Below are 16,904 nucleotides of genomic sequence, written 5' to 3' on the forward strand. Positions count from 1 at the left end.
CCCCCTCTGTGCATACAAGTCAGACTTTATAATCCGCTGTGGATGATGATCGACAAACAAACGATGTTATACAGTACATAGTAGTATCGAGGCAACTTGAAAAATAATTTCGCGCGTCGAGCTTTCGAGCTTTCAACGCGGCTGCGGCACAGAGAGAGAGAGAGAGAGCGAGGAAAAACGAATCTATTTGTCGAATCTCGTCTCGCTGTTGCTGTATATACGTGTGCGGGAGCTCTCCCCATTACGATTATTGCGCTCGCAGCAACACTGCTGCCGCTGCTGCTGCTGGAGCTTAATCAGTGCTCTCTCTCTCTCTCTCTCTCTCTCTCTCTTTCTCTCTCTCGTATGGGGATACTCGGGTATATAATCCGCCGACAATTGCTCTTGGGAATATAATGTACACACGCGGTACAGCCGATAGGTCGACTGCTGCTTCATCGAAAGCTCATCATTACCATTTTGCGAATATATATATATCTCTCTTCCTCCCTAGTCTCGCCCGCGCGCGTATAACGTTGTAAACGAGCCGCCGCGCATCAGACTCGATATACATATAGTTGTATAGTAGTATATAGTAGTGCCTCACAATCAATCGTTCTCGGTTGGCTCGGGGATCCTCAACCCCCTCCTCGATATATACGTCTGTATGTGTAAAGAGAGTCGCGATCTGCACCATATATATATATAGAGTTTGAAAAGCGATGCTGTGATGCCACCAGCACTGCACACACCCGCACATACAATCCATGCCTCGAGGAGATTTTCTTTTTATCTCTCTGCTCTCTATACACTCGGTCTCTCTCTCTCTCTCACGGCTTCGAGCTTCTTTCTATTATATAGCGCCGGGCGTTATTATATATACAGACTTGCGGGATTACGCTGCAGCAGCAGTGGTAGTAGGTATACGCCACACGTCACTGAAATATTCAACGAAAAACGGGCCAACGATGTTATAACACGTATTATATGCAGCTTATACATTATAGCAGCTACTCTCTTACTCTCTTACTCGGTGACGGTGCGCGGCTCGTGTTTTATATTTGAATAATTACCGAGGCTTATCGCTCGAGCGCGAGAACGACTGACGGAATCTTCGCGCCCCCAAAGACGACGACGACGACAAAAAACTCCTTAGTGTCTAATGTCTAGTGTGGAGGATCGGATTATCCCTTCAGATTCAGTTAACGAAGAGAACGAGAGAGAGAGAGAGAGAGAGAATAAAAGAACAAAAAGGTGTGTATAAAAGTACTGCAGTGCTGTAGAGAGAGACGAGCGGCGGCAGCCGAGAAAAAGTGGCACGCGCGGCCATTAGTGCGAATGGGGCGTGAAAAAAGTCGGAAGACATAAAGACTATAGACTCGACACACTCGTCGAGCGAGTGCAGAGAGAAGAAGAAAAAAAATAACACAGTATAAAAGTTTACACGAGACAGCTGTAGATATATATATACATTCGTATCGTAGGCCTGTATAAACGCGCGGACTCGAGGCAAGAATTTATCCGTCCGCGCACGAATCGTTGAGCACAAGTGCCTCCTCGACGACGACGACAAGCCACCGAAAAAACATAATAAGCCACTATATTTGAAAAAATCAGAACTGTGCTTTGACTTATATAATAATTTTTATTTCCCTCTTGCAGATTCACGGAGGAAGGTTCTCGCCATCTAGCGGTGAAGGCTGGATTTAACTTGATTTCTATAAAAAATTTTTTCATGTTCACCACTAAATGAATATAATTTCGAAAATCATGCTTTCACTTATTGAATAATTTTTACTTTCCCACTTGCAGATTCACGGATAGAGGTTCTCGTCGTCTAGCGGTACCATCATAACAGGATAATGAGAATGTTGAATAGATCATTAATCTTGCTCTTACTTATATAATTATTTTTACTTCGCCACTTGCGAGTTTACAGATATTGAGGTACTCGCCATCTAGTGATGAAGGCACTTTTTAAAGTAGTTAAAAACTGGCCTAAATTTTTGGAAATGGTAAAATTATCATTTGTTGATCATTTAAAATGCGCTTAATATATTGAATATAATTGTAACTGAAAAATGGCCAAAAACTAGCCAATCCATGATGATAGATTTCAAAACATTTCCAATTGTCAGTTTATGATTACTAGCCAATCATCAATGATGAGCATTTTCACCAAGGCGTCCGCTTTTACAATATAATCGTGCAAAGATGTATATAGGCAATTTGTACAACATTGGGCGTAGGGCTATAAACGAACGAATCTTGATCCTCCTAATGAGAATATTTTCTTGACTCGAGGGCTGGGATGAAAACTGCGGATCGCCTTACTTTGGAATATCGAATTTTGCGCGAGGAAGCGTAACTCGTACGGCCTGTTATAAGCTAGATTTATTTCGCGGGGGTGGAAAAAAAGTTTTTTTGAAAGACATCGAATATCGAATATTTTTTGAAATATTCTCGAGTTTTCGAATAAAATGTAGACTGACTTTTGAAAAAAAAAATGAAAAAATAATCCGCAAAAGTGTGTGCGCGCGCGGGTGGGGGGGGAGCATTTGAATTTCGCTGCAGCGCGCAAGGAACGAAAGGAAGCCGAAAATGTTCCGCGATACATACATACATATATTCCGAGCGTCTGCTGCCACGGCAGCCCTTCAAACGTCAATTTGCTCGAGCTATATACAGGGCCAATGGTAAAACTTGTTCCCTCGGCATCGCAGAGCCGAGCACGATAATATATACATCTATATAGGCAGTCAGGCAGGCAGGCGCGGAACACAATATTGAAAAACACGCAGAGCACGCAGCAGCAGCAGCAGCAGCGGCTCTCTCCGAAGGGTTGTCTATCGTGTAATGTGTAACATTGTTACATAAGAGCCGTTAAGTCGACGCGATGGATAAAGGTATATGGGGCGGGGGGGACGATTTTATTACGATCAATGGAGAGAGATCGTCGTAGGCGCTACAGGAGGACGACTGCACGATGAAGAAGAAGAAGATGAAGCAGCGGGGGGTGGGGGGTGGATGGCGTACATTTGAATAAAGCGATTTGGCCGCGCTGGTATTTAATTTGCCGCGCGTAGCATATAGATATCTATTATGCCGCTCGGTCGAATTCAATCGGCCGTTGGCTGGGCGCCGTAGTAGTAGCGAGGGTGCCACACTCTGTGCCGCCGCCGCCGCCACTCGATCCATTGTCTATGTGCGTTTTGTACGACGCGCTGTGCTACTGTATATGCTCCCCGTGTGCTGCAGCGTCGAGAGATAAAGTGCAGCAGCAGCAGCAATAGCCACATGAAGCGGATCAGAGAGTCAGGCGTGCAAGATGAAAGAGGAGGAGAGTCGAAGCAGATAGACGCTTTATAAACAAAATTAAGAAACTTGCGATTGCCGGTAGATGTGTATGTGTTATGTGTATATCATCGTGTGCGCAAATATAACTGATATGCAATAGATTTGTTCTCTTGTTCTATACATCGCTCGGCAAAACATTATTTCCAATTTTTATTACGAGGATGCATCTTTCCTTGGTAGAAATGCTCAACATTAATTATAGTCGGATGATCGAAAATTGAACGTAAATCGTTTTTAAATACATTGCCACTAATCGGCTTGATTGTTGGCGATTTTTTATATTAAAATTGCGTAAAAAATATTGAACGCAGTTTTCGATTTTCAATTACATTGAATACGATGATACTACTTTCAACCTTTGTCGCTAGATGGCGAGGGCCCCTCTATCTCTGAATCTGCAATTGGCAAAGTGAAAATTATTGTACAAGTATGAGTATAAGTAATCAAAAGTATTATGAATCGTATTTCTTCATTACTGCGTGCGGAAAGTGTTACTTCCGCGCACGGCTGGCGATCTGAAAATCGACTTTAGCGCACGTTGTGATGAAAATTAGTGTACGCAACTGGGATGGTTGTCAATGTATCAAGAGAAAAGCCCGAGATTTTGAGAGATACTACAGCAATGACTGAGCCAAGTGAGTTCATGACCTAGTAGACTGACATAATAACTTTTTTACTGCTTTATATTCCAATAACTCTGCTGTTCTTCTTTCGACTTCTCGGTATTTGGACACGTGCCATCTAGCGGCAACTTCGGTATTAATTACTTTTTCAGCACAATGAAAAATAGCATCTTCGACATATTAGCTCACAAAATGGATTAAAACAAGAGTTAAACATTGCTATTTTCGCCAAAACTATTTCACTCGTAAGCATACAGCGATTATCATCTAAAAACTTTCTACTTTTGCCCAGACAATAGCGTCTCTCGTTCGATAAAAAGTTTCAAAATGGTATATCAAATCCTCGAGTCTGGGCAATGAAATGAAAATAAAATGAAATAAACGCGTATCATAATACAGCACGAGCTGTTGCAACGGTAATAATAAATCAACCAGTTGCGCTTTCCCACGCGCGTATATATATAATACACACGCCCCCGCGATCATCTTCCTCTGCTACTACTTCTTCTTCTTCTTCTTCGACACTAAAGTATCTATACAGGGAGTTAATTTCATCTCGCCGTCGAGCTTTCGCGCGCTGCTGCTGCTTTACGGCTCTACGAGCGGCAAAACTTTTTCATCCTCGTCTCGCCTCGCTTATGGCTGTATTATATTATTATTATTATCATTATTATACAGCTATCTTTCTCTCGGTACTCACAGTCGCCGACGCGACTTCCGCAATCGACGCGCTTAGAATTCGACAAAAACGCGAAAAGCTAAAAAAGCTCGAGTAATATGTACATCTGGATTTTCAATTACTCAATTATACATGTACGAGAGAGTCTCGACGTGTATACGATAATACATAAATGTATTACAGAAATTGAATGTATTTCACCCGCCGCCGCCGCCGGTGGTGTCTACGTACATATACACGCGTGTACTATTAAGCACGTGCGGCACGCTGTATAGGCTCGTATATAGGCACATATGACGCGGGTGGCTGTCGGCGCATTCTATTGTATATTAATCAGCGATGCGGCGTAAGTGAAAATTATAGTACGCGTCCCAGCAGCAGCAGCAGCAGCAGCAGCAGCAGCCGAGGCGCATAACGCACAAACACACACACACATGATGCCAGATATTATGTACGTATAATAATGTGTAGCGCCACGTTGGTTTATACGCACTCGATCGCGCGCGCTCCACTATCCGTGTATATGTACGTTGTGACGCTGCTGCTGCGCTTCGCGACTAATTTGTTCGTTGATTCACTCTCGGCGCGTAATAAGAATCGAATTTCCCTTTCTCTCTCTCTCTCTCTCTCTCTCTCTCTCCGTCCCTGAGAGCACAGCAGCTAACAGCAACAGAGATGCTTGTCGCGCGATTTAGCCCTGTCGAGCGCTAAATAATTAATATCAGCGTGCATGTGTGTGTGTGTGTGTGTGTGTGTTTACGTGCAAACGACTCGTTAGTCCAGCTTCGTTTCTTTCATACCGAACGCACGCGTTTTACATAATTCGCTCTTTATAACGAATCGATAAGTGCGTGCACTGGGTCGCGCGCGCACGAGGATATTATAACGCGACCACGTGAGCGAGAGCTTGCAAGCTCGCCCCTCGAACGTATAATGCCTATCGTACGTAACTTGTATATACGACGAGTGGCATTGATTTTTCGATCGTCGCGTCGCGCGCCAATCAAGCCTTGCACAAAATTTTCTCGTACTCTCTCTCTCTCTCTCTCTCTCTCTCTCTCGGTTGGGGAGACGTTTGTCGCGGCGGAAAAATGAGACGCTGCGGGATCGCGTCGTCCACCGCGCGCAGCCACTACACCACCGCAGCGCAACCTTTGAACAAAGAAGGATTATAAATTCTCATAAGCTCGAGCAGCAGCAGCAGAGAGCTTGCAGCAACAGCGTCGCTAGAAAACAAGTTGTTATTGTTGGCGTGTCTACTCGAGGAAAGAGTAAGAGAGAGCAATTTTTCTCACTCGCGCTACGCTTGCGTAAGAAATTCGCTGCTGCCTGCGAAACAAAGAAGGAGAGAAGCTTGCGCTCGAGTAAAGCGAGTGCAGAAAAGCTACAGGGCAAAAGAGCGAGAGAGAGAGAGATCACGAGGCAAGGAGCTATATAGCTAGAGCGTTGGGAAAAAAAGAGAAGAGAGAGAAGCGCTCCAGCGGAGCACTTAATTTCTATGGCAGTTTACTAATGGCCTACAAACGCCATTTGAGGCTAGTAGTAGACTCGACTTGCTCGCCGTTAGCTCCTGTAATTGCACCGATGGTCTTCCCTTGTACTAGCGCGCGGCATTTATATTATTATGCCTCTAGCTCGAAGCAGCAATCGTGTATATACGCCTCGACAGCTGCCCCCGCCGCCGATATAATAATAAGCTCGCTCGCGTGCGCTGCCAACCCGCCTATATAATTGATATCGGAGAGTTGTCGACTCGTTTGTTTTCACTTTGTGTTCGTCGCGTTTCAACACCTGCGTAGAATGTTCCGAACTCCATTTACCCGCGTGACACGCGATTACGTATCGTAATATGTATACGCGAAAAATTGAACTAGGATGGATTTTTGGCGGCGTTGCCTTGGGGAGAGAGAGAGAGAGAGAGAGAGCTTGCAGCTCGCGAGGATATCGATCGACGAAGCACGGATTAGAATATCGAACGGATGATAACAGTTGTTATTAATATTTTTCTATGTCGTTCGTTACAAACGCGAGATACGGTACTTTTCTCTATCTATGTATTAGCAGCTAAGAGAAAAGAAAAATGAAGCGACGAGTACTTTATATATATAATACGGGACAAAAAGGCGCGTCTCTTACGTGCGATGCACTGCGGCAACTGCTATTTTCTTGGTATATATAAAATGCCCTTGTCTATGTATGTACGTGCGAGGCGAGGCGCTAAATCCAAAGCAAAAGCCGCTTCTTCTTCTTCTTCTCCAACGACTCAAGCTATTTTCTCTTTGACATTCCATTTACAGCGTAAAAATATGACAGAACGAGAGAGAGAGAGAAAGGAAAAGTTTATCAGCAATCCAAAGCAGCTTACACGTTTTTCTCTTTGCGGTATGGTAAAAATTCTTGAATCCAAGCAGCGTAGTCGCGCATTCGTGATGTTATTTACGCCGAGCGAGAGTCAAGTTGTACTCGTTCGCCCACCATTTTTACCGGAGTAAAGAGAAAAAAAAAATTGAAATTAATCCAAACGGATCTTTCGACAATTTTATTACGTCGCTGCGAGATACATCGAGAGAGAGGCGAAAAAAGCTTCAAAAGTCCCTGACGATGCGACGACGAATACGAATCCACGCGTATGGCCTCGAGTACCAGCAGTTTTCGTGAAACTTTTTACGCGCAGTGCTCGAGTTTCAAAAAAGAAAAGAAAAAAAAATCGAATGAGATTCGTATGTGAAAAGTATGCAAGGCACATCGAGATAAATATACTACAACACACACACACACACACTGCTTAAGGATGTAATGCGTGCAAGCTGTACCTGCAAGCTCTGCAAGTGCTTTAAAATACAGAAAACGGTGGTGCCCGTGTATCATCGGGGCATCGTTCACTTTCACACGTGATCCGGTGACACACTTTTTTCCCAAATTTTCATGGAAACGCACTCGGAGCCCGAAGCACTTTTGCACCCTGCCAAAAACGGAACTGCCACACTTTTGCATTATTATAGCGGAAGAGAGAGAGAGAGAGAGAGAGAGAGAAATCGGCACTTTAACGAGTAGCCATTATCTCTCTCTCTCTCTTCCTTTTGCTTTCGCACACTGGAGAACATATCATGATAATATAATAACTGCCCAGCCGAGCAGAGGCACTCGACTCGTGGACACCGATTGATCTAACCGAGGCGAACGCGTGAATCGGTACTGCCCGATGTAATATAACGATTCTGGCATCTCGCGAGTGGGCAAATTAACAATAAAGATGTGTGACGAGGCTCGTCTCTCTTTTTCTCATTGAAATTTTGCCATAAAATATCTACCATTATTATCGAGGCGCGCGCGCTCGCGCGCTTGAGTTGTAAAGAAACTACGCGCACTACGACGACGACGACGACGAGGAGGACGGCTCCTGCCGCACCGCCACTCCGACTTGTACTCCGGAGCAGCAGCAGCATCGGTGGGTGCTCGTCGCTGGCAGTGCCACCGTTCGTTCGTTCGCACGTTCCATCTCAATTTCGCTGACTCTCTCTCTCTCACTCCCACCCACCCTCGCTCGCTCTCTCTCTAGCTCTAGCTCTAGCGAGCCGACTTTTGCAAACTTTAGCCACGCTTCTCTCTCTCTCTCTCGCTTGCTCTCGTCGTCGAGCGTCGAGCGTCGGAGCTTGCGCGTTTTGTCCTCGCAGCTCGTAGCAGCTTCTCTACGCTATATATAATAATACATACATACGGGCTAGCTGTCGAGGCACGTTTTCCTATACGTATATAAAATATATACCATGGGCATGGATGTGTACGGCTGCCTGTGTATAGTCGAGCAATTATTATTACGCGACATCGAGAGCGAGCGCACGCAACGAACTCCCCCCTCCACCCTTACCAGTTATCAGCAACTAGTTACGTTCGCGACTATAAGGGATTATGCATACCTATAGAGAGAGAGATTCGGCCAAGGCTGCGGATCGAGCGAGATCGGTGTGCCCACGTAATAATCGTATACATATAAATTGGGGCCGTGAGTCGAGACGACGATTTTTCAAAATTAATACCTCCTCGTCGTTTTTTTTGTTTTGTTTTTTTTTTTGTATACGCGATACATAAAAAACGACTCACAAACGCTTTATTAAAGGCCCCGGTGAAGCTCGCCTATTATTATATTTCCTAGCTCTCTCTTCTCTCTCTCTTGCTTCATTTCCCGACCGCCGCCGCACCGCCGCACACTGTCACCGCATCGATCTTTCCGTCTCGTTTACTTCCCTCTGTATATATTCTATATCTATATACAAAGGATACCGTCTCTCTCACTCTCTTACTCTCTCTCTCTCTCTGCCAGTAATATAAAATCGAGTTTTCCACCCTTCACGCAGCTGTTATATACGCGCGCGACGGCAGCCGTTTTTCGAACGACTTTCACTCGATTTTCCTAATGCACTCGTTGCAGTGCGGCACACCGTGTGGGTATATATACCGCTTTAATAATTATCACATTTAAATATTTACTCGAAATTTGTAGTATCGTCTTTTTTCGTTGGAAAAAACAAAATTGACTATTTTAAAAAGCTACTCGAGATGGATTTATCCTCGGATTTTTAACTGCTCTCAAAAACCGATCTCTTTCTTATAAATGAATGTATAAAAAATTCTGTGACATTGAGGCATTGGCATTAATTTTTTTTATCCAGCGCGCGTGCACACAATAAGAGGGCTTATAACGAAAGTGAAGGGATTGTCCTGAAAAAAACTCCACGCAGGGTCGAGATCTTCGAGGTCAACAGTCACCTTCCGAATCGTATCTGTGCCTTCGATGATCGATAAATATTCAGCTCGAGCTTAGATGCTTGTCTCGTTCAAAGAGAGAAAGAGAGAGAGAGAGAGAACAATGCATTTGCTTGCCCTGTATTTTGTAGTAAGCTACAAAGTGACTGATGAGTTGGGTACGCGAGTATTTACATTTAGTTTTTGAATTTCTGTTTCCTTATCTGTATTGATCGCGATTTTAACAAATTCGAAAAATACCAAAAACATTCAAATTTATTATACCTGTAATGGCACTCTTCACTGAACGATTTGGATTTTAATGTATTTTATGAATTCATGTATAAAAATAATTAAAAATGTTCTTTGATCGAAATAATAAATGTTTTTCTAGTTTTTGAGAATCCCTTGACAGTTTCGGGATCAAAAATATAGAGAGATGCCACCAATAATTCCATGCTATAAAATTCATTCATAGTTGAATGGTCAAATAATATTCAATATATCGTAGGCTGAATAAATGCCGGTTTTACCATTTGTTCCGATTTTTTTGAAATGTTCGTAAAAGGTAATTGTGAATATATTAAAACTTTAATTAAAGTCAGCTTTAGTTATTCAACAAATCAAAGAAATGTTTTGAAAAAAGTTCATTTTAACTTGACACTTTTAAGCGCGTTTCAAAATGTTCGTCTGCTGATAATGAACGGCACAACCGCGAGCCGCATCACAGCAGACACCCATAAGTTGTGCGAGCGGCCTCGTAAGTATTTTGCTGTGTCGGTACTCCGCACGAGTTTGTAATCTGTTCTGTAGGTAACTCCGAATGGGGCACCGCATCGCGAGTTGTCGTGTTATTTGTGTCTATATAAGTTTTTGATAGTTGGATTAATTGACAATTTCATTGAGATTTTCACGAAAATAGTTCAATTATTTTAAGGTTAGATTTAAATTACAAATTTTACGATACATTTTGAGTGGACATGAAACAGTTTGTCAATGAATAGTGCTTTTCTAAACAGTATAATTTTTCTCGTCTAGGTTATCATAATGGCCAATTTATCCAGTTTTGTCAAGTCCACCTTGAAAGCTTGGGTGCCACAGATCACTACAGTTCGTTTCAGATATTTTGCGGATAAAAAGAGATGTGTCAGAGCTTATGGTTATAAGGAGCACATAGATCAAAGAGGACTCTTGGCTCACACCGATGATGCCAAACCAATTATCCAGATGCCAATTTATCGTCCGGTTGATTCTTGGTCAAAGAAAAAAGCAATGTTTGGTCAGAATGATTACATTGACATTTGGACCAATGGTCGAATCAAATTGACAACTGTTATGTACAAAACTCCTATGTGGTTGAAAGGTATCAAGCGCGATGATCAAGAATATAGAATGTTGCTACGAAGAAGGCAAATGCTTCAATCCGGTATTTATCCAATTGCAAGGCCTACCAAGTGGAAAGATATGAATAAACGAATAATGTACTTGTACAAGTTCCTTAATCGAAAAACAAAAACAGGCATTTCTTACAAATGATTCTGTAGATATATATTGTTAATTGTTTTACTTGTATATATTTAAATACAACAACTGATTAGATATAATAAATCCTCTTTCACTGGTAATTTTTTTTCTTTTATTAATCATTTTGGAAGGTGGGTTGTAGTAAAATGACGTTATTTTTTATTTCATAAAATAGTTAATTTATTAATAGTGAATCATGTAATTATCAACCTGCTTCAAACACATAAATCAACAAAGAAATTGCAAATATATTTGCTCTTCCTACCAAAAATACATGTTTAATAACTGACAGAACTGTAAAATTATAAAAATTACAAGAATGCACAGATGATCAAAATAATCTTATATGAATGTATTATAGTTGATATAAGATTATATGTGACCGTATTGCAAAATAAATACAATTTTAGCTATACATGACTATTATATTTATAATTGATACTTAAAATTTATAAATTTATAAATATATAAATTTATAAGTTATAAATGTATTTATAAATTATTTTATAAAATTGCTACTTTCATTTATGTAATATACAGAAATAACTGTGAGTATTGCCCATCGCTTATAATTTAGATAGTTTTTAAAAAAATCAAATGAATTCATTTGCATTAATCATATCTTGAACAAAATTCACAAAACAAATTAAATATTTCATCAACTATTACACATTATCAGTATTAACGATAAAATTTACAAGTATATACATTATTTAAAAGTTCAAAATTACTTGTAAAAATTTCAAAACAACTGAAGATGATTGAAAGCTTTGTAAATTTACAGTAGCAAACATAAATCTTCGTTTAAGTTTGTAATACTGTTAGTCTTTTTAAAAATCTCGTCTTTGCTTACAAGTCACTCTAAATTGTATCTTTTTAAGACAGCAGTAACAATTAAGAAAAAAAATCATAAAAGTTGAATGCTTGTACATTCATATACTATATACATGTATAAAACCGGCAGTTGGTAGCTTAGGCTTGCAACTTTGTTATCATCTTCATTTTAACAATTATACTTATTTGTGCTCTTTTCATTGATTCAATATAAAGCTAGTTTCATTTGTTAACAGATTTACAAATTATTTTGTAAAAACGACAATAGCGTCGTTTCATAATGTTTGCTTGCATCCAAACTTCGAAGACTGTGTCTTTCATTAGGATAAATTTGTAGTTGATATGGTTTTCCCATTTTCACTAATGCGTTAATCAGCTGACTTGTATGATAAAAGTGAACATTTTCGTCGATTAGACCGTGAATTATGAGTAACCGATTTTCTTCATCGGGGAATTTGTTTACGTAATTTAAAATGTCGCCCGCCATGTAGCCACTCACATTGGATTGAGGTAGATCCATGTATCGTTCAGTGTAGCCTGTATCATAGTAGTACCATGAAGATACTGGAGCTCCAGCAATTGAAACCTGATGAAAGTATCAATTTAATTCATGGAAATAGATCCAAAAATATTTGTAAACTTCCGATTTTACCTTGAAAACATCAGGATATTGGATCAGACCCATTAAACTCAAGTATCCACCATATGACCACCCATGAATAGCAACCCTATTCATATCAATACAACCAGTTGTATTAGCAAGCCATCTAAGTACTTCAACTTGGTCATCAAGTTCTACAGTTCCCATTTTGCCTTGTATATAACTTTCGAAAATTAGGCCTCTATGATGCGAACCACGAGAATCAATCAGCACTACGCAGTACCCTTGGGCTGCTAACATGTGCATCCTTAAATTTCTCATCCCCTGCGAAAGTCAATGATAAAAAGTAAGCGGATAAAGTGGAGAAAAGTACTACAGATGTACATAATTTTAACAAACCTTGAAAGTGTTTGATACTAGTTGTACCTCAGGACCACCATAAACATTCAAAACTGTGGGATATTTTACTCCAGGTTGGTAATTGTGTGGTTTAAAAATCATTGAATATATTACATCTCCTGAAGAAATTTTGTAGCTAAATAATTCTGGGATAAAAACATTTGATTCTGGTGCGGATGGTTCAAGTAAAAATCCGACAGGAGTTAAAGAAATATTTTCCACAGTCCAGTCAGAATGAGATATTCTGAAAACCTGTAAAGTAAAATAATTTTTATTAAAGCTGAAACTGTCAATCAGCACGATAACGCACTACCGATTTTGTGTGTATTAATATGAATACATTTAATACGTAAATTGTAACTAATACTTTTTTTTATGAAACAAAAAATTAATTAATTTAAAACATTAATTTATGTTTTAGAACGCACCTGACAAGCAGGCAAAGAATTTATACAACTATAAACAGCGACCATCATTGTACATTCCTGATTGAAATATACATTAGTATAACTGTAACCAGGCCTTGTAAGTAATCGTATCTCTAAAGGACGTTGCAAAGAAACAGCATATACATGCTGTTCTAAGGGACCTTCCCTCATACCAACAAAGTATACAATACAATTAGCTTCGTCAACCCATATTTCTTTTCCAAGAACTTCCCAATTACCACTAGTTAAGGCAATTTTTGATAGTATTCTTGGTTGCAAAAATAGACAATCCATTTTTTCAGTTGTATCTTCAATGCCATTTCCAATTCCTGTTAATTTTGATATAAAAAACCATAAACATTATTTCATCAAATATAAGATTCTAGTGTATTTCACATACCGCCTATACCTGCTGTTACAAGATACAGATGTCTATAATTAGTTTCTTCACTGCCCCAAATGAATTTAACCTCTGCAGGATCACGAGATGGTAAAAAGTACAATAAATCATTAACATTCACCCACACATTATTTTTTTGTGAATATATTACTTGAATGCTGCCTGATAATGGTGAAAACCTATTTTCAGAAAGATATACATTTGGTGGAGTCTCACAAAAATTATCTACCAAAATTAATACAAGATCAAGTCTTTGCTGTTTTCTGTCAAGTAATTGGACCCAAACACTGAAATCATAACAAACATTCAAATGATTTAACTCTATCGACAGAGTTCATCAATGCTTGCAACGAGTAATCTTACTGTTTTCCATCTTTTGTCCAACCAGCTCTAACCATATATTCCATCCAAGAAAACATAATGTGTAATGGGTACTGAAGTTCAAGAGTTTCAATGTCAGTGATTTGATAAGTGTCAGTAACTTTGAATTGGACCATTTTTAAATTACTTCTAGCATTATTTGTGCCAGCTCGTGGAAATCTAAATTCATCGGCTTCTTGGGAAGTGTCAGAAGAAGGAAAACAAAATATTTTGACATCGCTTTCGTCTACTTCTTCATAAAGTATTCTATAAATTCCATCTGGTGAAACTGGCTGCCACCAATAACCAATATATCTGCAAGTTAGAGCAAATGAATTAATGAAAAAACTCCTTCAACTAATGCACATGTTAAATGATGTACCTCGTAAACTCTTCTTGCATTACATAAGATGGTGTACCGGCACTTAAGGGATCTTCAGCCAAACTTTTACCTCCTTTTTTGGCATATGTTAATCGGGCAGATGAACCCGTTATACTGTGGGATACATGAATATCACCGGCACAAGTATATGCGACTAAAGCATTGTTCCATGGACAAATTTGTGGACATAATTTGGCACCTGAAGTAGACATCCTCAATTCTGAAGGAAATAACGGTCCTGGCTAAAAGAAACAGAATTAAATACAAATATTTTTACAGGTGTTCAAATGATACTGAATAAATATTTTTACCATAAAACCAGTATCTATGCATTGATAAAGACTACTGGCTGCTGGAAATACTAATTTCCCACCCTCAGGATGTATTTCGTAACTGGTTATACCACCGGTTGCTAATCTTTTTCGTTCCCATAATAATTGTTCTTCTTTTGATAATTGATTGGCACTTGACATACTACAAGAAAATGTTTCTATTTAGCCAAGCTTCGAATGTTACATCGTTGACAATAGTGCAAAATAATTTGTCGATAAGAAAAAAAAAAATAAAAAAAAGGCTCAAACATTGGCAAATAATTTATCAACCATTGGAAGTTGTTTTCAAGAACGGGCTGCCATTGCAATCGATAGCCATTTGCATGATCCGAGTGGGCCACATCCGCATACAATAATGTTCTTTCCCAAGCGTTGCTAGGTGTGCTCAAGAAGTATATTCTTATCCTAAAAATATACAAAAAAATTGTACAAAAATGTCAAGCTCAAAATAAACCTTCGAAAGTCAGCTGACCAGAGTACGAATGGGACATTTGCTTATACCATAGGAGAGCTGCTTCGTCAAGTGCAAAAAGAGACAATTGTCAAAATTACCTGCCATCAGGCAGCGACCTGAAGTTGATCGAGCCAGGCACGGAGCCGGACGATAGGCTGGACACTTTGCGGCGCAGATCACTCACGGCGGCTCGCAGCTCGTTCCAGGTCTTCTTGCCGCCACCGTCGGCACTGTTCGCGGTCGTCGACGTCGTCGTCGTCGTGGATGAAGACGACGTCGGGCCGCCGGGCGCGAAGCAGGTCGTCGCATTGTTGACACGATCATTGTGATCGTCGCCGCCGATGACGAACTCGCAGCTAGCAGCAGCGGTCGCGAAGCAATTGGCGAATTCGGAGTTGCTGCCGCTGTTCTGCGGTGCTGCTGCTGCTGCTGCTGCTGCTGGTTGTGGTTGTTGTTGTTGTTGTTGTTGAATGAACGACGGCTGCAGTTGATGATGAAGATGATTGAGCTGATGGTGGTGATGATTGTGATGATGATTGTTGTGATCGGCGAGCAGAATGTCGCCAACCGCCAGGCCGCCGGTGTCGAGCACAGTATCAGCGCTGCTGTCCATCCTCGATTATATCACGTATATATCTCCTTGTCAGTCGGATGATTTATTTACAAAATAATAATAAAGAAGACGTCGAGGGCCTCCGAGGGAGAACGATAATGGATAAATTATTTTTGTGTCAGCTCTGCCAGGCTCACTGCCGATTGGTCGGCTCGTCGTCGTGTTGCTGCTGCTGTTGCCTCGCTGCGTCGAGCTGCTCGTCGCACCTGGACGGCATGTTATATTTTCTCATTCGCTCTCTCTTTCTCTCTCTCTCTCTCAACTCTTTTGGCACAAGCCCATTCAGAGCCAACACCAGCGCAGAGTAATAGCAGCAGCAGCGGTAGCAGCGTTTCGGAGCAGTTCGGCTCGTTCGATGGCTCTACACGTACGATAATCGCAAATATATTACATATGTTGTGTCGTCGTCGTCGTCGTTGTCTCTCGAGTCATGTGTGTGTGTGTGTATATATATAACGACCAACACACGTCTACTACACAGCGATAGATATGTACATACGAGCAAAGTGTGCGTAATAGGCACAGTCCGTATTATTCCGTTACGTATTATATGGGCAAAAACGGCGAGTCGTCGTCGCCGCTGCTACTACTGCTGCTGCTTCACCTACTGCTCTGTCTGTCTGTGTATCTGTATATGTGCTGCGAAGACCACCCCCGCCCCCCCGCGCGCACGAACTTTTATTTTTAGGTTAGAAACCGATTATAATAGAATTGCGCGAGCACACCAGTGACCAGACGAGAGAGCCGCCGCGGGCGCTTCGGATACGAAAGATTCGCGCGTGACGCGATGACGCCCGAGCCGCGAAAAGATTTCGCGATGTGTCTCGATAATAATTTCTCTGCTACCGCCTGCTGCTAGAGCCACTTTAAAACTACAAACGTGAATACCGTGTTAAATCAGCGCATTATTATTTCTCATTATCTTGCAGCGGCGGAGCTAACAGTATTATAAAACGCAGTAGCGCACGACGCACGTATTTAAAGCTCACTTATCTGTGCCCGTGTCTGTGTATAGGTGTGCGATGTTTACATACATGTATATTGTAAAATATGAAATTCACCATGTGTCTCTCTCTCTCCGCTCGTGTTGATAAATAAAGGCAGGCACGACGACGTCGAGACTCTTTAATAATAATGCTCTTGATCACACGAGGCGCGCACACGAGAGCTTAACTATACCACTACTACTACTGGCC

At 41.0% G+C, this 16,904-nt stretch overlaps 3 protein-coding genes across 7 annotated transcripts in view; 1 reads left to right on the plus strand and 2 right to left on the minus strand.

Moving 5' to 3' along the window:
• Positions 1 to 8,038, minus strand: part of LOC106654883 (protein Skeletor, isoforms B/C) — a 63,246-nt gene extending 55,208 nt beyond the window's left edge. The window contains exon 1 of the mRNA XM_014374984.2: positions 7,950 to 8,038. The gene's annotated coding sequence lies outside the window, so the exon portion shown is untranslated. The remainder of the gene's footprint in view (positions 1 to 7,949) is intronic.
• A 2,126-nt stretch (positions 8,039 to 10,164) lies between these two features.
• LOC106654751 (39S ribosomal protein L51, mitochondrial) lies at positions 10,165 to 10,974 on the plus strand. The gene is made up of 2 exons (XM_014374751.2): positions 10,165 to 10,318; positions 10,420 to 10,974. The coding sequence occupies exon 2, from the start codon at positions 10,429 to 10,431 to the stop codon at positions 10,915 to 10,917; it is 489 nt and encodes a 162-aa protein (XP_014230237.1). The 5' UTR covers positions 10,165 to 10,318; positions 10,420 to 10,428; the 3' UTR covers positions 10,918 to 10,974.
• An 86-nt stretch (positions 10,975 to 11,060) lies between these two features.
• Positions 11,061 to 16,904, minus strand: LOC106654628 (dipeptidyl peptidase 9-like). Of its 5 annotated transcripts, none has more exons than XM_014374579.2 (11): positions 16,743 to 16,904; positions 15,194 to 15,914; positions 14,891 to 15,046; positions 14,621 to 14,783; positions 14,310 to 14,551; positions 13,931 to 14,242; positions 13,568 to 13,854; positions 13,168 to 13,496; positions 12,740 to 12,991; positions 12,392 to 12,664; positions 11,061 to 12,325 (listed from the first exon to the last, which is right to left on the minus strand). In XM_014374579.2, exons 2-11 carry the CDS (start codon positions 15,706 to 15,708, stop codon positions 11,978 to 11,980), a joined length of 2,877 nt encoding a protein of 958 aa, XP_014230065.1. In that variant the 5' UTR covers positions 15,709 to 15,914; positions 16,743 to 16,904; the 3' UTR covers positions 11,061 to 11,977. The 5 variants fall into 5 exon arrangements, with proteins under 5 accessions (XP_014230065.1, XP_023314927.1, XP_014230063.1 ...); XM_023459159.1 differs by lacking the exon at positions 16,743 to 16,904 and adding an exon at positions 16,317 to 16,567; XM_014374577.2 differs by lacking the exon at positions 16,743 to 16,904 and having other exon boundaries at positions 15,194 to 16,134.

The sequence above is a fragment of the Trichogramma pretiosum genome, unplaced genomic scaffold (genome assembly GCF_000599845.2).
Source record: "Trichogramma pretiosum strain Unisexual culture from Peru unplaced genomic scaffold, Tpre_2.0 scaffold23, whole genome shotgun sequence".
NCBI lineage: Eukaryota > Metazoa > Arthropoda > Insecta > Hymenoptera > Trichogrammatidae > Trichogramma > Trichogramma pretiosum.

Excerpts from the sequence above, each read along its gene's own strand:
- LOC106654751 (XM_014374751.2), top strand. The coding sequence starts at position 10,429 with ATGGCCAATTTATCCAGTTTTGTCAAGTCCACCTTGAAAGCTTGGGTG.
- LOC106654628 (XM_014374579.2), bottom strand. The coding sequence starts at position 15,708 with ATGGACAGCAGCGCTGATACTGTGCTCGACACCGGCGGCCTGGCGGTT. Across the intron at positions 15,047-15,193 it reads AGGTCGCTGCCTGATGGCAG|GATAAGAATATACTTCTTGA; the intron begins GTAATTTTGACA and ends GTATATTTTTAG. Across the intron at positions 14,784-14,890 it reads TTGATAAATTATTTGCCAAT|TATGTCAAGTGCCAATCAAT; the intron begins GTTTGAGCCTTT and ends ATTTTCTTGTAG.